Below are 23,215 nucleotides of genomic sequence, written 5' to 3'. Positions count from 1 at the left end.
CATGCTGTCCTCAACACTTCCTCCCACTATCAGAAGAAATGCAGACAAAGACACATGGCTGAAATCAACACTCAAGCCCACTAATTTAGGTCATTAGCCTTTAAGAATCTTCTGTCTGCTAATATCTTAAAAAAAAAAAAAAATCAGCAAGCCCAGATGGCTTAGTGATGAGGAGGTCAGAAATGCATATGTTTTCAGGTGAATGCTGGGAATTGAAAGCTGGAAGAAAAATCATCCCTGTCAATAACCAACCAGCATAGGCTGGGATCTGAAAACCAACAGATATGTGCCTCCCTCAATGGGAGTTCACAGGGAGAAAGTCGTTTTTTCTCCCTGTTATATTCGTGCTACCAAGGAGTTATCAGCAAATTCAGTAAATATTTCTTTATGAATTATATTTATATAAGGAGAGCTATGCCACAATTAAAACAAATAAAAAATGAAGGGTCTAGCATGTCGCCATTCGCAGAAAATATTTCAAAGGAAAAATTTAGTTGCATCTATACGTGTAGAATATTTCAAGGAAAATTGGCACGTTGTTTTCATCCGAGAAGAAGAATGGGATGCGGAAGAATGGGTGGGAGACTTCTTGCAGAAGCACTCTTTCATGCTTCTTGAATTTTGAATCACATGAATTTACTGCCACTTCAGAAAAAGGAATAAAATGCTAAAATAGAAAGATTAAATATTTAATATTTATACCATACTATTTTTGTCAAAGACTAACAGATCAAGTTACATCCACATCTAATGCAAAAGGATAAAGGAAATAATTGAGAGATATAGATTTATAATAAAACAGGGCAAACAGAATAATAGTATCCAGAGGTAAAGTGAGTACAGTAGAATCCTACATAGAGCCTCTGTCTAGTTGCCGGACATGCCATGAATTTGATGGTGAAAGCAAAGCAGGAAACAAGATCGGAGCATCGACTGCCAATAATAAGCTATTCTCTCAGCAGAGGAATGTTTCTCACAAGGGAGAGCACATAGAAGTTTCTCTCAAACATCCGTCTTTAGGAGGACACTGAGACACATGTATGTGTCCTCAGCCTTGGTGCACAACTAGACCCCTGCAGAATTTGCTCCCAGACCTCCAGAGTGTGGGGAGGGCCTGGGGGACCAGTTGCCTGAGCCCAAAAAGGTGGAGCAAAGGGGAAATCATACATGTCAAACATACCACTCACTACACAGACCCCAAATTCCAACTGGAAAACCTCTGTGCTTGACCAATTAAGTCAAGAATTGGAAAGAAAATCCGAATTTGATAGCATATTATTCCCTTGTCTTTTAGACTAACAATATGTTTGCTTCAATTTTCTACAGAGCACTGTAATGAACAGGAATCATCTTCATGGAGCCTCCAGACTCCTGATTTCCAGAATGGTTTATGTTTCTTTGCCAAGCCCACTTCCTTTGGAATACATGGGTTTTCCTCTATTTCCCTTTCTTCTCCACCTCCATTTCATCCCCAAAGACCCAAAATACCCAAAGAAAGTCCTAATCACCATGTGCCTATACTGCCACACACATATGGTACACAGAGCTGTGTGCTCACCAAACTGGTTGCATCTTCCTCCTTGACACACAGCTGAGCCCATTTCCCAGACTCTCAGTCAGAAGAAGATACAATTGAGTTCTGGCTGATGATATGTGTGTGGACATGATGCCTCTTCCAGGCCTGGAAATGTCCTGCACAAATCACCCACATTGCCCTTCAGTTCCCCATGGACCAGTTGGATTTTGATAGTCAAGGCAATGTCAAGAGCAAAGATGGTGGACCCTCTATTAGCTTGAGTCTTAAATGCTTACGAGGTACAAAATCCCCCTCTGGAAACCCACAATGGGCTATAATGTGAGTAATAAATAATTTTTACTTCTTTGTTTATTACTACCTTTAGCCTACCTTATCCAGCATAGAAATGGAGGTTCTCCCATAAAAAGAAAACAAACAAACAAATAAAACTTAAATGTTTGACATTGACTTAGCCTAGATCGATGGTAAGTAGGGAGGGTACAAAAACAACAGCTCCAGGTTATAGAGTGGCAAAACATGGCCAAAACTATTGACTACAATACCATGGAAGGTAGACACCTGCTCACTGAGCTTACCGTTCTAGGGGAACTAGATGGCTCCATGCTAGGAGATGGTTGTAGTTCTAAAACAACCAGAACAGCTTGGGAAGGCAGAACACTTGATACATGTAGTCTGCTACTAATTTTCTGCTACTGATTGTTGGTCAGCTCTGTTACAAAAGAATCAAAAAACTCTAAGAACTGTAATGTGTAGCTGGCACATAAGCAGACAGAAGTAAAAAAAGAAGAGTTATTCCGGAAATTTGGGACCTAGTTAGAAAAGCCATTTGCTAATTGCTTCCAGTAACCAAAAATGAAAGATGTGTAGTAAAAGACATTGCACGTTGAGCACCCAATGAGACTTCTCAGTTGCATATTGTGACTCAGGACTTTGTCAAACATTGGATTAAGAGTGTGATCTTTCCACCTACTTTTAACCTGAAGATGGCCACCATGAAACTGAGAAAAGAAAGAGGCACAGAGAGGAGGAAGCAATAAAATAAACAAGCAACCTTGAAATTGTGTCTAGGAAAAGAACTATATGGTGACAACACATGAAACTTCCTAAAAAGAAAAAAAAAAAAGTAAATCATAAGCCTTCTATTTTACTGAGATACTGAGAGAATTGTATTACTCAAGCAATTGTTATTTTCAATTAGAAAAGCTTTGAGTACTCTGCGTGCCTTAAATCAGTCTGAGGAAGGACATGGGCTATGAATGCTGGCAGTCGCCAGGAAGTGTAGGACCCAAGATCCATTTCAGAAGCGACAAGGATGTTGGACAGGGAAGATCTGTGGTGGGAAGAACTGTGGAGAATCAGGGCTTATTAGGAAAAATGAACAAGAAAGTCCTTCTCACAGAGGAAGATCAGAATCTATTTGGGGAATCCCCCCCACCTTTCTGAAAAGAGGAACTTTCTAATTCCTGCTCTGCAGGATGCCAACTCTGCTATGGGCCAGTGATTACTCTCTGTCTTCTTTTCCTCCTTTTTCTGAGTAAGAAATATTAGCATTGTCATCATCACTCTAAAGGAGGAGGAGGAGAGGTAACATTTCTGTTTTGCTCACAAGCGGCAGGACCAAGGGGAATCACAACCATATCTCATAGAGAGACCCACTCCCTTCTTGGAGGCCCTGAAATTTGAGCTGAGCAAAGTAACTGGGCTGGAGGGTTAAAGTAAGGGGACATGTACTCTACATGTTAAAAGAAAAATGGAATGGATTTTTGGTGAACAGAGGGATAGACTGTGGCAGAGATAATTTTATGTGTTTATTGAACCCATTTCATTTTCCTGCACATATTAATTATTTTTCCCAACCTCTCCTACAGCTAGGTAGGACCATGTGATTGAGTTCTGGCCAGTGTAAAGAAGCCTAGTTCCCAAAATCCCTTAAGTTTTGTCCCATGTTCTCAGCAAATGAGAATGTACACAGCACAGCCTCTTCCTACCCTTAACCAGTGAGCATTAAGCACACACCATCCACCAGCTGTTCTTAGCTAATGTGTGTGCTGCCTACTGTTGTTTTCTTCATTGTAGCCTCTTTATTATCCATTCATTCGGTGTTCCAGTGAACTACCTTACTAGTGATAACTGATAAAATGACTGGGCTTGCTGGAATAAGACAACAGAAAAATAAGACATTTTTAGAAGCTCAAGAGTCTTCAGTGAAATGGTCAAGAAATAGAGGTAAAGACTAGTAGGCAATGGGGAACAGGTTGAAGTCCTCTGCCATTACAGAGGGTAACAAGAATAGCTTTAGCTTCAGCGAATGAGCCAATAATTGTATTAACAGCATCTGGGAGAAATTAAGCATGTCATAACTGTAAGAGATTTGGAGAGACTAAAACAGTGATTCTCAACGTACGGTGCAAAGAAGCATCTTCACAGCAACTTTGCTGTAAAGATCTTTTACTGTCCTCACCCCGTTAGCATTTGCTTCTCCAGGAGCATATCACCTACCATGCCCAGGATGGCTGCTGACCCAGTGAGCCCTAACAGAACTCAAGTGCAATTAGTACCGTACCTGATAGGATCAATGGGCTGCAGAAACACAACATGATACTGACCGACAGCTCTCAAACATGGCAAAGGAGCTGTCCAGCCTGCGTGCATACTCAGTTAGGAAAAAGAAAAGGCAAAAGCAAAGTTGAGAAGGTATGAGAGATGAAGGGAGAAAAGTCCTTAGAGGCAAGGATAGTATAAACAATCATACTGCTTTAATCAGCACATATTAGGAACCTCCAGTAACCAAAAATTTCACCTCCTTGTGTCTAACCACAAAGCATTTACATCCCATCTACTATCCAACTTACAGACCGGAAGACTGTCCTTTGGCTAGTCCCCTGGATTAAACAGAAGCTATAGAAAGCCAAAGTTCTACTGGAAGACAATCAAAACAAGAAAAACGGGAAAAATTCATTTCAGCATGCCTCTGTAGGTCCTACATGCTCACTGAATCTGACTAGAGAACAATCCTGGACCCCACTTCTCCTGGGTCACTTAATGGGGGTCCATTTGTCCGGACTTCCATTACTTCAAGATTCAGAAATGTTTGAAGGGTTTTTCATCAGTTTAGAGAACTGTCTTTCCTGGAACTACAAAACCATCACCTACACCTTGAGGCCAGCTCCTGAGTACAGACTGACTCCCAAGGTATACAAATACTTCCTCTGTTGTACCCACCGATGCTTCCATTCAATGTGACCCACTGTTTCCCTCCTCCAGTCCCCAGCTTCCGCCTCTTCAGCAATCTGCAGCCTAAAAGAACAACAACCATGGGCCCAACTCTACAGTGGGTGCTACAGAAGTAATTGAAGAAACTAAGTGCATGACTCTTGCCTATACTCAAGAAGCTTACAATCTTGTTTGTAGTGCCAGGACACCTGGGCCACTGATTTCGCAAGGAATCATTGATTACCTACATGGCACAGCAACACAAGGGATATTAGCATCCACAGGAAGGGGCAAGCCGCAAGGACTGTCACATTTATGCCTGACTTCATTGGGTCTGCCTGACAAGAGTTTTCTCTTTCCTTCTAGATCACTCATTCTTATTTTTCCTTTAGGTTTACTAAAAAACAACAACAACAAAAAACTTCTCTGTCCTTTTGGTTTCATTTCTCATAGTCTTCCCTACACAAATCATCTTTTTCATGCAAGGCCAGGAAACCACTCCTTCACTCTTGGAAGCAACTCTTTCCTTTTGCAGAAAATGATTCTTCAGCCACTTAAAACTACAACAAACCACTCAAGTCATCTCACTGGGGAACTATTTCTAACCTCTATAATACACAGGCCTGCTGAAAGGCACATGAGAAAGCTTTCTCTTCCCCTCAGTGTCTGTGCCTCCCTTGTTCTACTGCCTCAGTGAGCAGAGACAACATCTAATTATATTTTCCACCAAAACATTAACATGTTATTAATGCTTAGCAAGGAAGAAAAATAATAATGTCTTTATATGTCCCATTTTTTCCACTTCGGGATTTCATATGCAAAAGGAGATTTTAAGACTAGAGCATGGAAGAGTTTGGTCCATTAGACATATATTAGGTTTTTCTGTCCTCCTATACAAAGGTGAGGCTTTTAAATGGAGCATGCAACTCTTAAGCATTAACCCATCTGTTCTGTTTCTCTCTTTTACTTCAAAGGACTGGCACACAAATCTCGCAGCCAAAGTCATACGAAGGCTGTTCTGTTCCTAGCAGTACACCTTGACCGCCACCAATGGACGGTCACTCAGAAACGCTCAATTATCCTGTTACATTCCCAAATGCCACGCAAGAGTACAAAGTCCCCTTTCCTTTACATTCTGACCCCCACAACCTCTATCATACTACTGTGTGCACCTCCTCTCCCGGACACAGAGGCTCCCTCCTGCCAACCCAGCTTCTGCAATGCTCCTTGGAGATGTCAAGACTTCTCGTTCCAGCAACCCTAAACTTAACCCATCCATCAAGGTCTAGATAATTTGTGACATTCCCAACAAATCTTCCCGGACCATAAGAGCTCTTGGTGGTGGGCTCACTCTTTAGAATTGGGAAGGAAAAGATATAAAAAGTTAACAGCATGATGTAACACATATCAGAAAGCAGAAGAATTAACACAGTTTAGATCACATAGGATCAGCCACTCCATAGGAACAGGCAGCAGAACTCTGTAAATCATGTTCTCATATCACACATGTGTTCACAACACGCTGAACTACCCAAGGCTTTTCCTCCCAAGAAGTTTATGAGCTTCTGCGGTTGGGGGGGGGGGGGGCGGCAAAGACTATTTCTCACACAGCTTCAGAATCCCCTGTAATAAATACCATTAATAGGGCAGGACCTGCGGAAAGTACACAGCGGATTCTTTTTGATTCACCCCGTAGGGAAACTGGGAATATTTGCTAGTTGAGTAAAATCAAGTTAAAGTAATACATCAGTGATAGAGCATTGAAACTCAGCGTGACAACATTTTTGATGAACTGAGGGGGATTTCAGACCCACAGAGACCCACTCTTCATGCGATTTTCAGCAGAGAGAATGTAGTGGAAGGAGGGGCAAATGATTAGGATCAGATTATCTGTTCTCAAATGGCCTTCAAAATCATTTAATGGAAGCCATCCTCTCAGAGATGAAGAAGTGACTGGGGAAGCCTCCCGAGTGAAGCCAGAAGACCAGAGATCTCAGGAGGCGTGAACCCTGTTCACATCCCCAACTGCTTTGCAGAAACAGCCCATGTGCTGTTTGTCTCTGAAAGAAGTGCCCCACCTTGGCCTGGAAGCAGGGAGGGAAACAGCATTCAGAGTCCCCATCCAGGCTTAATGGCAATGCATTTAAAGTTGTTTTGATGATGTGTAACACTGCTATTTGCAGATCTATGGTAACTGCTTTCTTTTCTCTACCTCCTCTGTGCTACAGGCAACAAATAGTAACACATCGTCTAAACAATTAAACTGTGCCACAGAAAGGATGCAGACTGGTAACAGGGAAACTTGAGTTCAGATAACTAAACTGTTAATGGAGCAGCTAAGATCCTTCTCTTTAAAAAAAATTTTTTTTTCTATTTTCTGACATGACTTTTCTAGCTCAGGTAACAATAAAGCAATGCTGGTTTGCGCTCCCAGGGTAGTTTTGTAAACAGATGCTAAGGGCACATGTGGGAGGTACAAGCACTGTTCTAGGAATTATGGAAGATCAAACGAATACAACTCTGTTCCTGTCCTCAAGAATCTAAGGAGATGATTAAAAATGAACATAAAAAGTCTAATAAAGAGAGAACATAAAAGGCTAATAGGAAGTTGTGGAATGTGGGGCCAGGAACCAATTCCCTGATTTTTCTTAACTGGGGAAATCATACTAATAAAACCACATGTGTTTACAAAGCAACGTACACAGAAATTAAAAAGTTCTTAACTTCAGAAGATGGATGTCTTCCATTCGAGATCATTCTTTCGAGTTCTCATTTACTTCTAACACTTGATTGCCTACTGACAGAAGAATACGCTAACATGTTTCACAGGTTGTGATCTTTAAAAGTTTTCTCAGGAGAACAAGTTTTATTTGTCCTCATCAGAATACTGCTGCACTGGAGATAATAATGAAAAGCAACATAATTGTGTGTGTTACAGTGCACTTTGTAACTTCCAAAGCATCGTCACAAATGCTATTTCAATGGGTCTTGTCTGGTCCCCACAAAATCCTGAGAAATACACCGGGTCAGTTCATTGTGTTTCTGGGTGTGTACGTGTGCATGTTAATATTGTTTTCTTCATTGTGCACAGAAGAAACTGGAGGCTCAGAGGAGTATGAGTGACAGTGACAACTGGCATTTGTCATACTTGTCAGACAAAAAGAAAATTGCTGGCTAAGCCCTCCAATCTAAAATTACTCACAAGTTATTACACTTGAAAACTCATGTTCCCACTGGTGTATGTTCTCTCGAAAAGCAAATATGCCCTGGGCAGCACTCAGCGTCTAGGGCCCCCCCAGCTTCCTGCTGTCTCCAGGGGCAGCACCTTGTTCGCTCCCCAGACATTAGCCAACCTCTCTTCTCTTATTCTCTATTCTCAATAGAAGACTGAAAGGCAGCCATTTATTTGTTCATCCATCCTAAAGAGCCAGAGCCACTGAATTAGGTCCTTTAAGAGCATTTGGATTTTAAAACTTTGTTATAGCTTTACAGAGGAAGTCTTTAGGCTGATAAACACGTTTAGGGAAGTAGCCATCTTGTGTCAGGAATTTGGTGCTGATTCACGGATGTTGTCATCTCTCCGGACAGTGATTAACAAAAAGCCTCTGAGCTTATCTTCAGGGTTAAAGAAGGAAAGGGAAGCTGGCACTAATGTGTCCTGCCATGTGTCCCCAAAAGGAACTTCAGGGATGAACAATGACAGATTTAACAAGTAGAGAAAGCCCACTGAGTCTTCAGGGGCTAAGGTACCAAAAAAAAAAAAAAAAAAAAAAAGAATCTGGGAAGCAGCCAGAGCTGCAACTGATATACCTAAGCCTCAATCCCAACCCTACCCATGCACGTTTGCCCCAGCCTGATCTCAGACTGTAAAGGCTCAAGCCCCATGGCTCTTAAAACCTGCCCCAAGACCCAAAGGAGCTGTCCTCAAGTCCTATGACCACAGGCTGAGTTCCTCTTTCTTCCACTGAAAGCACCGAGTGGGAAAAGCCATCCTTACCTCGTAATGAGCCACACGCTGGGATTCAGATATCAGCTGTGCACTGCACACCTTGCAGTAACTGTCTGTAAATAAATCCTGATCGATATCGGAGGACTTCATCAGGCTAAAGGAGAATCAACAGAAAAGAAAAATGAGTCCACTGCTTTGATGTTTATGCAGGACATTAACTGTGTGAAAAAGCCTGGAGCACAACCACAGACCCCAGGATGGTGGCAGTGGCAGAGACCTCCCTACTCCTTAGGTGATACCATGTCAGTTAACCACAGTAAAGTATAGAGTTTGTAATTTTCTCATAAGCGCCCAACAGAATTGCTGGTACGTACAAAACAGAAATGCACCTTTAGTTTTCTCTTTCTGACAAATCAGACATATTTTAAAATATGTATAGGTGCACAGAAAAGCATCCCAGGAAGTTTTTAAGATTTTATTTATTTATTTGACACAGAGAAGAGCACAAGCAGGGGAAATGGAGGGAGAGGGAGAAGGAGAAGCAGGCCCCCTGCTGAGCAGAGAGCCTGACATGGGGCTCTATCCCAGACCCTGGGATCATGACCCAAGCAAGGCAGCCACTCAACCAACTGAGCCACCCAAGTGCCCCAGTCCCAGGAATTTTTAACAAAGTGTTAATAGCAGTTATCTTTCAGAAATTATAGGTAATTGCTTATGTAATTTTATTTATTTTTTTAATTTTCTACAATGGACATACATTACTTTTATAATACATGGAAATAAGTTAGATTTGTCAAGAACCGTATAAGCAACAAAAAGATTAGTTTTGAGTTCAGTAGCTATAGTTACAGAATTAAAAAATAAAATCAGGCTCAACAATAACTTTTCTTGCAAGCTTATACCTTTTAAAGTGAGAAGCTCTCACTATTCATGCTCACTCTTCCAAGGTTAGGGTTACTGATATGCATAAAAGCCACCTCCATCATTCTGCACCACAATTGAGCCCACAAAAGTAAATAAACATATCATCAAATTCCAAACCCTGAATTGAAATGCAGCCAGGAGTCTCCAGCTTGTGAAAGTGATCTGTCACAAAGTTATCTCATAGCATCTGAAGCATAATGTTACCACCATAGAAATGCACAGCAGCACATCCAAATGCTTTCCTTCAACCCACAAACCCCACTCCATTTTACCTCCTCCCAGCCAGGTAAAAAGTAAGGGCTATGCCTGACAGCATGCATACCGAAAGGCAAGAGAATTTCAAACAGGGATGTGGTAGGAACCTTGGAGTCCATCCTGCTCCCACACCCTCATTTTATCTGTGAGACTACTTAAAGTCACATCGCTGATTATTGGCATGGCCATATATGCCACCTGGTTTGCATGATTTCACTTTACACACTCCAAATCTGTCTCAGGTCTCATACTCCTTGCCGGTCATATGATATTGAAATGAGTCATTAAACCTTCTAGGTCTTAGTTTCCTCCCACACAAATTGAGATAAAATATTAGCCATGCCTTTTTAGAGAACTATGATAAAAATCAAAAGGAGAAATATAGGAGAAGATACTACATAAACTCTAAACCTCTCTTCATTTGAAAGGGCTCATCGTTACATTCTTAATAATATCCTAACATTGGCCAAGTCTTAACCAATACAACAAAATAAAGGACAGTGGTGCATTTTAAGTGATTTTTAAAACCACTTAAACAGCAGAGTTATGAAATAAAGCACCTACCTGAAATAAAAGGCTTACTGCCCAACAACTACAAACTCACTTTTTATCTTTGTCCTTGGTTGTAATGGTCCATTCAGAGCACTGGATGCTCTGCTCTGAATTTCACAATTCAAAAGGATTCACAATTTCGGCTCCTAAGAGACAATGGTAGCTCTGGTTTTTCAATGCCCTGAGTACCAACAGTAATGCCAGATAGTAAGGACTACTGACTCTCATAGCTGAAGTGGATCTGTTATTTCTGGAAAGCTCATTCCTGGCAGAAAGCTCAGCCAGCCTGGAGTCTAACACCTGCAGTGCCTGGAGACTCACTACCTAACATGGCAACCTGCTCCAAAAAGTCTGGCAACTCTCACGATTAGGTACTTTTCAGGTTGAATCAAAATCTGTCCCACTGTAGCTTCACTCATTCATTCTGTCTTCAGGTGCAACACAGAAAAATTCTACTCTCCTTTTTCATGAGACATCCGCTCTCAAGTGCTTGACGATAGCTCTCTTTTATCTACTCTCAACCCCTGTCCTGACTTATCATCTTGGTTCGTATCTATTTCTTTATGGCCCATCTTCAAAGGCAGTGCCAAGAACAGAATAAACATTTCAGGTATGGTCTAATCAGGCAGAGGATCACAAATCCAAATGACCATCCAAAATACCTACTGTCGTGTATAATGGTCTCTAGTCACATCCCAGAATGCAAATGGAGAAGAGGTGTTTTGATGATGGGAAAATGTAGTACAACATTTTGAAATGTCAAATAGGAAAAGAAAACTTACTAAGGTGTATTTTTTAAGCCAAGCTTCTATAAGTAGTTGTGTTTAAATATCACATCATGTTCCCTGCTATTTCTAATAAAGAAGTGCACAAAAATAGATTCATGGGTGACCTGGTTAATAGGAATCTCCAAACTCACTGCACACTCCTTCCTCATTATACAACCGACTGCAGAAATCAAACACTGTGAAAGGATATTCAAGGTACGTGTCGGACCAAGTGGGGCCCGTAGGAGTCTGAGTCTCGGTAAAACAGCTGTGCAGCAGAAATAGCTTTAAAGGCAGAATATAAAAATGTGTATACTAAAAAAAAATTCAAAGGAAGAAGAGAATATCATGGCTTTTTCCACTGTTTTATATAAGAATATCGATTGGAATGGGCCCATATGCAGTAAAATGTCAATGAAGACCCCTCTGAAATCTATAAGGCCCAAATGGAAAAACATGAATGAGTTAAATTACAGTGGAAGCAATTAGAAGGCAAGTGTCAGCCTGGTTTGTGCATAAGGCCTTCTCCCCAAAAGAGAACTCTCTGTGTAGGTCACTTTAGACAAATAGAGGGCCTGATTTATGATTCAAAGAGTGGAATTCCCCAAGAAGAGGACTGCCATTTGTTCCCTTCTCTTGCTTGCTTGGGATAGAATTCTCAAATTCTCTGGTCTTCAAAAGTACAGGTGAGGTGGCAAGAACAAGGAAAGCCAGACTACTTTTTTTTAGCCTTGTCCATGGTCCTGAATAAGCAGCTAGAGCAGAGACAGAGCAGGGCCCTTAACTGGTTAATAACTGGTCAGTCCCACTGTCTCATGGAAGCCAATATGTGGAGAACCCTAAACTGGGGCATGTTGTCTGTACTACATTCTGAGGTCCTGGGGCATTCCGAGCAGGGAGAGAGAGCACGGGAAGGAAGGAGTTTGATTTCCTGAAGTTGAAACTGATCTGAATGAAAACTTCCTCAGTGTTTCCCACAACGGCACATTCCGAAGCAAACACCGAAGATGTGAATAATCTATCACTCTTCAGTATTCACAGAGGACACTGCTACCTGTATTTTACCAAAGAAGCCCAGAGGGAAGTTGGAGGCAGTATTACAACAGGAGTCTGATCAGATTCTCATTTCTTGTCCCAAGTCTCTATATAGCAATCAATCTATTTACTTCTGGTAGCAGTGACAGTGTAAGACTCAGAGGTGTAGCTAGGTCTAAAAAGTAAGAGGAATATGGAGGGGAAGAGCTTTTGTTTATTCAATAATGATTACTGAGCATCTACTATGTGTGAGGCATAGGGATGGCAGAGGACACAACTCCTGCCTTCCAAATCTTTATGAGCTCCTGAGTGAAAAGAGAAACATGCACACAAATACCTAAGGCACTGGCAGCAAGTGTAGAAAGCAATACAGGAGCTGAGAAGACAAGGGGGATTGTAAGGAATTCTTCAGGGAGGTTCTACAAGAGTTAAAAATTTAAGAACGAATAGGATTAGAGTGGAGGGAAATGGGTTCGAACTCAATAGGTTCCAATTCTTTTTGCTGGCATGGAGACAAATATTACCACCAGTAAGCATGAGAAGATATATGCAAGGGGCTTCCGTGGGGCTTGCGGGGGAATATGCAACATAAGGGAAGGAGGCAGCAAATGCAGGGAGAGAAAGGTACACAAAGCTCAGTCCCCAGATGGAAGGAGGGGAGACTGAGGGAAAACAGCAGGTCCCAAAATGTTTCTCAAGGTGCAAGGAATGGCCTTTTTTAGGATCTTTAGATGCAGATGGGAAGCCTTCCCCTTTGTGCTTTCTGCTTCTCAAGAACAGATTTTAGGAACATACCCTAAAGATCCAGAGAAACCTGAGGCTTCATGGCCAACAGTAACATTCTTCATACCATTCCATTTCTGATAATGTCTGGATAGCTTCTGACTCAAAGATCCCAAAACCCAGGCAGGGCTCTTCAGAGGAAAAAAGCATTAGTTCAAATCCACGTTTGGTTGCTTGCTGGCAAGATTTTTTAGTATAAAGGTACATATCCTCCCTGAACCACCGTTTCCTCTTTTGTGAAACAGGGGAAAAGTTCTCACAGGCTCGTTGTGAGCATTAGAGATGGTGTCGATAAACAGTATCTAACAAAGACTGTGGCATATGGCAGACACTGAAAAATGGATATTGCCACCATTATGATGAATATTATTAATTTTGTATTATTATCATTATTCTTATTTTCAGGAGGGATGCTCTAAATATTTAAGTACAGAAATAAACAGAACCACATTAAAGACTAAGGGGAAAGATTACAGAGTTGATGTGTTGAAGTTATGACTTTGATTGTCATCACAGGGTTTCTCTTTTGTATTAATCATATCACCCACAAAAATGGCTCACTTCCACTGAATTCTACAGCCAGCTGACACTCCATCCTTATGCCCATGAGGATCCCACAATTCATAAACATTTAAGCCTATTCTTGTTGCCAGTAGGTGCCAACACTGGCAGATGGAACAGTTTGATGAATACTCTCCCACCTTCTCTCTTGCCCACCAGAGCTCAACTCACTGGGTCCTGTCTTCTGGGGGACACAAAGGACAGCACACGCCATCCAAAGTCAAGTTTAGACCACTCTCTGGACCTGCAGCCACTCACTGCAGTAGCCCTGAGGGAGCCACAGCAGTCCTGCTCCCTCGGGAGGCATCCCCCTCACCCTAGTCCCATGGAAGGAGAAGCCCCAGGCGCAGTGATCCCCACCAGTGGGTGTCGTGTCACAGATTTGGGCGTTTTCAATAAAAAACTCATTCCCTCACCTCACTAGCCCTTTTAAAAATAGGATTTCAGGCTCAGTGGCTCAGTTGGTTAAGCATTTGTCTTCAGCTCAGGTCATAATCCCAGGGTCCTGGGATGGAGCCTAACGTCGGGCTCTCTGCTCAGTGGAGACCTTGCTTCCCCCCACCCCCCGCTGCCGGCCTCTCTGCCTACTTGTGATCTCTCTCTCTGTCAAATTGGTAAATAAAATCTTAAAAAAAAAAAAAAAAGAGTTGAGTAACTGCTCAAAGGTCACCCAGCTCCTAAGCGGCCGTCAGGGTGCCAAGCCAGTGTTGACTATGCCTACTGGCTTACCCTCACCCTGGGCTGCCTCTTTGTGGCAGAGCTCAGTGCCAGGAGCCCTTCAGTTGGTTCCCCTACTGCTAGGCTCTGGAGCAGCATTACAAATACTTAACATGAAACCAGAGGACAGACATCCTCCCCAGAATTCACTTGTTGTAGCCTGGAGTGCGCCGACTATCCAGATGAAGCCATGCAAACTCTAACTGCTTACGACCCAGACTCTCTTGCCTGTGTTTACTTGAACCAGGGTGGGATGTGTAATCATCTGCCCAGACACCCTCGTCTGCTTCTGCCTGTCTGTGCCTCCATAACCTGACCAACTCACCCTCAGAGCCACTATCGGCCTCCACCCTCCCCCTTGACCTGACACCCTGAAAAACCACCACTGCCTTCTGCCCATCTGGCTGGCATCTCTTCGTCCAGTCTAAGACCTTCTAAGCCACATCCCACTCCCTCCAAAGGGCCCAGCTCTGAAGGCTGCTGCTCTCGACAGCTCTGTACCTCTGCCTCCTCCGGCCCAAAGCAGAGATGGAACTTCTGTCTCTTTCAAATTTGACAAGCAGATGAGTAAATGAAAATGCCACCAATTAAAATGAACTGTCCTCTGGTTAGGAACATGAAACAGACATGAGCCAAGTTGCGGCTGCCTAAATTCAGCCACGTTTTAAAATTACGAGTATCCAAAGGCTATCGGAACTGTCCCTGGTTTGTTTTATCAATACTGGAGGGGATATGCCACTCTGCTCAGAAAGGGAAAAGATATGAGACCTGGCCCACCTTCAGCACAAAACAAATCAGACTTTGTGATCTTTGAGTTTTCATTCCACCTGCAAAAGGGCCCCTGAGCCCGAATCCACCTTTGGTACTCTCGCGGCCATGGCCTGATCTTTGTTCCCTTCCCATCTCAGACCCCGCCACTGTCCTTTCACTCTAGCCTCCCTAGCAACAAAAGGAGGAAGATCTGGGGGACGAGCTTGTGGCTTCAGCAGGCATCTTCACCATGACCACCCACCCCCACTCAGGTCCTGGAGTCCAGAGGATGAGCTGGAAGCAGGGTCTGTCCTGTCTCCTTCACACCTCCCTCCATGTGAAGGGGGCAACACAGGGCTGGCTGCTGTGGCAGCAGACCAAGCAGCCTTAGAAGGGAAACAGCCATGAACGGCACTCCAGAAATGAAAGCGTTTTGGTCTTCAATGAAAGTCTGCAAGAGGAAGGGGGCAAGGAGCAGCGTAGGACGGCACAGATGAAGGTCGGATACCCCAGCCCAGCTCAGGGAGCCTCCAGCCTCCAGCACATACTTGCCTTTAATGCACCACACACCCCACAGGTGGCCAGACAGGGGAACCTGGAACCTCCCCAAGAAGCAGCTGAGATCCGGTGAAGGTCAAGTACAGGACCAGCTTAAAGAATCTTTGGATTCCCCCTCTCTGGTCTGACGCTGCCACCCCCATTCCTGATGTTGTTCAGACAAAGGAATTTGGCAGTCCTGGCCCTTCCCGTAACAACATCCACATGCAGGTGCAGGCCATGCTAGCCAGCCTGAGCTTTGTTTAAGAGACAGAGAGAGAGAGAGAGGGAGGGAGAGAGAAAACTCCCCACACCACTCCTTCTCCTGCTTGGCACTGCCAAAAGCTGCATGGCTGACTCACACCACTTGAATAATTGCCTTTTAATGGTACCATTCCCTTCCCGTGTAAAACCGGGCTCTGTGATTCCTGACTACAAGGCCTCCACCACTGCTGGGCACACGTGCCTCACCCTTGGCCCTGGGCCGTGAAACCGCATCTGCCAGTCTTCCTCACAGATGGCACAGGCCAGCCTGGTGACAACTGGGAAGGAAAGCAGCAAGTGTGCCCCTAGCCGGGGCCAATCGTGTGGGCACGTGCACGTGCCTCTGCCACATCAGGGGCGGGCAAGGGGGGCGTGCCTGGTTCCTTGCCACTTGTCCCCTCCCCCACCCCTTGTCCTTTGCCTGAATGTGCAAGTCCAAACAGCAGGCTCCAGGGGCCATAAAGAGTCTGAGGCTTCAGACAACTCTAGCCCCTCCTAGATTTTGTGAGACAATGCACCAAATGGACTTGGCCCAAGTCCGGCACATTTGATAGCCTCCCTAAGATTCCTCCTTTATTCATTAAACAGATTTTTATAGAGCATTTACTATGTGCATAGTTCTGTCTAGCCACTAGGTTTACAACAATAAACAACACCTACAAGGGTTGATCTTGTGGAAAATGTTCACATCCTGGGATCTGGCGGACACCATTCAACATAAACATGAACAGAATTCCTGTCTCCATCTACACATCAATAAAATATTCCCACCCACTGGTAGACAATGGCTCTGCTCTCCTGTGTGTCACTCTAGAACCTCCACTTGCCCCATGGCCCAACAGCCTTCACTAAGTGTGAGACCTTTGCCTCTACCTAACTGTAGAGACAGAGGCTATGCACGGAGGCAGAAAGGACCAGCAGATACTCCCAAGGATGAAAGCCATTCTGTCTGCATTTCCAAAAGGCCCTTTCAAAGGCCACTTTGGGGGGGGGCACCCGAGGCCTCTGGCAAGAATGGCACCCGGCTGACAGGTCTGGGTGGCGTGACACAGTGTTCTCATCAGGGAAGACATCATTCGCTTTGGTTAGATATTAATGGGTAAACTTCAGCCCTTCTGCCCATCAGCGGGTCAGGAGTATTTTCCTTTTCTTCACTTTCAGAGGGGACACATCAGTGGTGGATAGAGAGCTCGGATTTTCCATAGGCTTAACACTTCAAGCCAGAGCAAAAGCAGAGCCCCCACCAGAGGAGGAAAGCCAGAGGCAAAGAGGAACAAAAAGATCGCTAGCCCAAAAAGAATAGGAAGAGAGGTGGAGAAAACACGAGGGAGTGGACAGGGGTCTTACGTTTTCTCTTGCTCATTCTGTCAAGTAAAGGGCTGTGCACTCAGCTGGAAAAGCCACTCAGATTTTAAAGCACAGGCTCTCCCCTCCCCCACCACTCAAAGGAGGAAAGCCAACATGGAGGCTCACTTTCCAGCTTGTTAGCTACCTGTGAGAGGGAAGTGCCTACTCAAAACCGGTGGATTTTCTTAACACGCTGAAAGCCAACAAGACCTTTCTTTCTAACAGCAGTTACAAGGCTTCAAAAATACCGTTCATAAATAAGTATTCCATTACTGTAACTTGTTTACATGATTTATCTTCACCAAGACTGCCCCTACTGAACCAGACAGATTGAGGGCAGATTTAAATGCAGCGATCACATCCAGGGCTCGGAGGCACAGTTCTGCACCTGTATCCAACTTCAGAGGAGGGCACAGACAAGCTGGACCAAGCCGCTGCAGGGAAAACTATTACTTTCACTTGAATCCATTCTCTGAGGCTGCTGCAACGGCTGTCAGTCAGCCAGCAGACATTCTCAGCTCCATTCTCCAAGACAGCATCCAAACTTGACTTCTCTGAGGAATCGGGTTTGGTCTTTTTTTTTTCTGCCGCTTTTCCTACGATCAGCAAAACTGTGGCATCCACATATAAGCATCTGGAGCAGCCAAGATGGGAAGATGCAGGAATTAATATGTTGCCAGGTTTAGGGTCCACCCATCCAGAAACTGACAAAAGGCTGTGTGCAGTTCTGTTCGTTCCGTGAAATCTTTGGGTCAGAATTATTTTCCGATCCGAGAGATGGTTTGAGAACTTCTGTCACCTCTTGCTTTGGGAGACAGCAAGCAGGAGTGAAAGTATGAAAGCTTAGGGAATCCAACGGCAAGGAGAAAGCCCAGCACACAGGAGGATGCCGAGTGTGCCCAATAATAAGTAATAAAGGGATCAGTAACAATTAAAATATCTGACAATATGAAGTGGACACACAGGATGTTTGCATACATCTATTGACAGGAGGGCCCGTTGAAAGTTAAGCAACATTTCATCAAGTTCAACAACCCGCCAACCGCATTCCTAGTTGACAGGCAGGAAAAACTTTTGCTCATATACAACACAAGGCAGGTAAGGGACGATGATAGTAGCATTGTTCAAACAGCCAAACTTGCAATCCATCCAAACGCGCATCTCCAGGAGCACAGATAAATGAACTGAGATATAGTCGGGTACAAATGAAGCTCGGTAGCACATCAGAATACAGATGGATCGTAGCCATCTAATATGTATATGAGAAAAGTCAAAGAGAACATACACCAAGATCCTTTTCTTAAAATCAAAGCAACTAAAAAATATATACATCCTGGGGATACACGTAGATCAGATACAATTCTAAAAATGTTTGGCCAAAAAAAAAAAAAAAAAATGAGAACAGGATTCAGAATGAGGATTATTTCAGAAGGGCAGGATGAAAGAAAGCCATACTACAAAATACACATTGTTGCCAGATCTGTGCTTCGGAAAGTGTTGTGGGGGTGCGCTTTCTGTTATTAAAGCTAGTGACTGATAGACAAATAGGTGATGATGGGTAGATAGGTACACAGACGTCATGTACACACAAATGATGAGACATGATTTTCTGGAAACAAATCCTCCACTCAGAGACATAGACAGAGAGACAGAGACATAGTTATTCATTTTTCTTTCCCTTTTCCCCAGCCACAAAAGATGAGGCTAAATTTCCCATCCTTTCCCAAAGTTACTGTGCCATGTCACTGAGTTCTAGCCAATGGAATGTGTGCTAAAGGGACGTGAACATGTCTAGGCGGAACCATTAAGAGCCTGCTGCATAGCCTTCTATCTGCTCTCTCTTCTGCGGGTTCGGTACTGGTGCCCTGGTCAATCCGGGAAGCCACATGTAAACAAGGCAGGGTCTATGAAAGCCAGAATTCCTTAAAGACTAAGAGGAGTAGAGCCCCATATACCCAAGCCATGACACCTATGGGACTTCATGTCACTGGGAAGTCAACCTCTACAGCACTAAGCCACTGTGATTCCACAGTGTATCAAGCATTACCTTCACTCACTCAACTCAAACATTAGTAGCTTGACTATCGGGAAAACAATTACACAGAAGTGTACTTTTTACCTAATCACACCTTAAAATGCTTTATCAGGGAGCTGGAAAAAGCCAGAGACATTCAAAGGTCCAAACTTGGAGAGACTGGATTTGAACACTGCTTCTTTTGCTCAGTGCTCTGGGTCACGGCATTAGACAGCCCAGAGCTCACTGATGACGCTCATTCAGGACAGTCCCAACCTATTCCTCATTTGAAGGGAATGCGATGTAAAAAACAGGGGTTCTAAGATCAAGCAATTTATGGGAAAGCGTGCACCATTTTAGGACATGGCCTGTGTGCTAGGCATTGACCAGGAGCCCACTTTTTTTTTTAAGTATTTTCAACTAGGAGCCCCTCCCCAGACAGCAGTGGCCCCTTCTAGAAAGGCCACTCCATTTCTCTTCCATTCTGAACATATTTAGCCTACTCATCCCCTGACATGTTGGTGCTGGTGTCTTGCAAATTCTGCTTTGCCATCTTGTGAGGGGGCAAAGTGAGCAGATGGTCATGACCACTGGGACACCAGGTAATGAGCAAGGGCTTCACATCAGAGTATTGGGGTCTTGTCACCTCGCCAAAAATGACAGCTTGGCTGTCTGGCAACAGCCCTGATGTGGGGAGGAAGCACGCCTCTCACCACTTCAGTTCCTAATGTGGTTATACTTTCAAATTCTTGCCCCGAATTGATTCTTCTCATCTTTTCAGTTGAGGTGAGCACAGATTGGGCAGTTTCCAGGTAATGAAAGAAACCATATTGCTATAGATTTATCACCTGGCTGAGTAGTTTCTGGCTTTGGGGGAAAAAAAGCAAGTCTGTCAAGTAGAGACTGGATGATGCCCTTTGAAAGCCACTCCTCTCTCCTCTACTACCAGCCTGACCCTAGGTCAATGCCACCCCCCCTTCCCCCTCCTACCTGCCTTCCCTATTTGCTAGGAGAGAGGAGGGGCTGCTCAGCGGAACTGTAGATCAGTGTCATGGAATACGGACACTAGCTGGAGGCAGAAGTTGAGGCAGGGGAAAAGTAAAGGGGCATGGGACTCAGGCAACCCAGAACTGAGTGGAAAACAGAGGAAGGAGTCTATCTCACAACGGAGATCCATATAAATAAATCAGAACACTAGAAAGGACCTCAGGCATCACCTAGCCTCATCCTTCACATGCACAGAGACTCAGGAAAGACACCCATGAAGATTATGGGGCTTAATCATATTTGCCCTGTAAGTCAAAGGCAAAATGGGGGTACCTAACTCCTAAAATAATATTCCTTCCTCACACCTTAGTGCCAGTCCAGAACATTTACTATCTTCCTTTAGGAATCATTTTGAGCAAGGAGGAAATCAAAGCTCCCCTTTTAAACTGGGGGAGATCCACAGGCTTCTGACTGACCGGTGGGAGCCAGTGATGTAGAGATGCCCAAGAAAGACCATCAGGTCAGAGGCCAGGAGGGCCCGGGAGAGGGGCCCAGAAAAGGAGCATCTGGGTAAGGGCAGGCTCGACTCTCCTGCCACATTCTCAGATTTTATAGGCAAGCATTGTGTCAAGAATGATAAAACCCAGGGGCACCTGGGTGGCTCAGTGTGTTAAGCCTCTGCCTTCAGCTCAGGTCATGATCTCAGGGTCCTGGGATCGAACCCTGCATCAGGCTCTCTGCTCAGCAAGGAACCTGCTTCCATTTCTCTCTCTGCCTGCCTCTTTGCCTACTTGTGATCTCTGTCTGTCAAATAAATAAATAAAATCTTTAAAAGAAAAAAAAAAAGAATGATAAAACCAGAGACCTGTGACATGGGAAGATGGTAGGGTCAGAGTGGGAAGTAAATTTTAAGTACTGATTCCATGCAAAACTGAACCCCAGCAATGCAATTTTATCACAAGCAATGATTCCTATTTCTCACCAAGCAAAAATAATAGGCCATCCTCCCAAGTCAATGGGCTGTGACTTGCATACTGACTGAGTGGTCTATACCCACATCAAGATTAAGTCCTTAGAACTTCTTGTGGTGGACAAGGAAGGGTGTGGCCCGGCTGCCCTTCTCAGGAAGAACCTGCCCCGACAGCTGGCAGTGGAGTTGGCGTTCAGGCTTCAAGCATCCTCCCCTTCAGGAACGGTCTCTGCTGCGGAGAGCTGTCTCACCGAAGGTCGCACCTCTACCCAGGGTACCCAAACCCAGTGACTGATGAATGCAAGGACGAGAAAACCTGGCCACTGCCCTCCAACACGGGACAACTCCAACAGGCCACTACAGCCCCTGAACTCTTCAGGGGCCCGCTGAAACTACTGTGCTTGCACCAAAGCCCTACTTCTGTTCCTTGCTTCCCTGGGTATCCATCCCAGGAGTCATTCCCAGCAAACATTCTGGACAGTAAACTCTGTAGGGTCTGTCTCCTGACAAAACCTCACCAGGTCACTTCTCACTTCCCTCTTCGCAAAGCAAACCTCACATGGTAGTTCCACGACGGCCCTCAGCTTGTCAGAAATTCAGAGACCTCAATTCCCAAAGCTCCAGAATTCCTCCAAGAGGCCCTAAACATAATGGCAGAGTATCATTTGCGCAATAATAGGCAAAAAAAAAATTGTTTCCAGTAATGCTGTACCTTGAGACAGGTTCCACACCATTTCATAATAGGCAAAAAAGAGAAATATACTCGTGCTGAGTCCCATCTCCCCATTCTTTTGATCTGAGGTCTCCAATGTGGTTACAGTTACCATCATGCCATCTGACTTGAACTGATGATGATTCTAAGTGCCATAATGTCAAATAAGTCATATTTCAGCAACACTTCCTACCCATTGCTAAAAATATAGTTTCCTCCCACACAGTTATTCCTAATGAGATATTTCAAGCCACCTGGCACCCGGGGGAGTTCCTTGCTAATCTTCTGTGGAGTCCCACAAGCCGGAAGCTGTACACAATTGAACCCCACCGGATATTGGTGTCAGAGGGTGAGAAAAGCAATGACAACACAGGTTGTTTCCTCTTACAGTAAGAGGTGTTCTTTGGAGATGTCATTAGAGCGACAGTCACTGTGACCCTAGGGGAAAGATAGTACATTACTATGTGTTTCTGTTGTGAACACAAGAGGAGCTGGCCTCAGTTACTGGCTGGCTCTCTTCCAGGACCTTAGCTGCTCCTACCACTTCCGATGAGAACGGCTTTGAAACCTGAACCACTCTTAACTCCCACTGGAATGGAAATGCAGCTGGGGACCAGAAAGTCTCCTGTCCGGCTCCATTGCCAACAGATTCTAGCTATTCCCAAGGCTAGCCATGCCTTGCTGGTAACATGCCCTGCTTGCTCTTCCCTCCCTACCTTGTGAAAAGTTATATTGTGTTCCCACCTCTTCAACAGCCTGTGAGGCCATGTGTTGGCTGTTCCTTCTGTGTGATACCCTCCTCCTCCTCTTGTCCTGCATCGGGGCCTTGGTAAGTTCTCCTAGCTCTCTGTGCAGACCCACAGATGACAAACACAATGCACTCCTATGACTGTGTGTACCCTCACTCCCTTGGAAGCCTCTAGGAGAACCTTCTCTTCGCTGTACTCAGTGCTCAGCACCACTTTAGACACTTCAGCTAGTGTTGTAGTAGCAAAACCAAAATGGTGGCCAACCATGTCTAAATAGTACTTCCTGGGGACGCCTGGTAGCTCAGTGGGTTGAGCCACTGCCTTCGGCTCAGGTCATGATCCTGGGATCCTGGGATCAAGTCCCACATCGGGCTCCTTGCTCTGCAGGGAGCATGCTTCTGTCTCCGCCTCTGCCTGCCTCTCTGCCTGCTTGTGTGGTCTCTTCTCTCTCTCTCTTCCTCTCTGTTAATAAATAAATCAATAAATAAAATCTTTAAAAAAAAATTAAATAGCACTTTCTGGTTTTAGTCTTTGAGCCTTACCCTGAGAATTATTAGAAGAGCCCAGAGGGTGGTCCCAAAGAAAACAACTC

General features: G+C 44.4%; 1 protein-coding gene across 1 annotated transcript in view; it reads right to left on the bottom strand.

The window, feature by feature from the left end:
- The window catches only part of ZMAT4 (zinc finger matrin-type 4), a 358,266-nt gene that overhangs the window by 282,881 nt on the left and 52,170 nt on the right, over nt 1–23,215 (bottom strand). Inside the window, exon 2 of the mRNA XM_045986974.1 lies at nt 8,748–8,853. Coding sequence (XP_045842930.1) covers nt 8,748–8,849 — 102 coding nt within the window. The 5' untranslated portion in view covers nt 8,850–8,853. The remainder of the gene's footprint in view (nt 1–8,747; nt 8,854–23,215) is intronic.

The sequence above is a fragment of the Meles meles genome, chromosome 2 (genome assembly GCF_922984935.1).
Source record: "Meles meles chromosome 2, mMelMel3.1 paternal haplotype, whole genome shotgun sequence".
Taxonomy (NCBI): domain Eukaryota; kingdom Metazoa; phylum Chordata; class Mammalia; order Carnivora; family Mustelidae; genus Meles; species Meles meles.
Note: the sequence above shows the minus strand (reverse complement) of the source record. Positions and strands in the feature narration are given on the sequence as shown.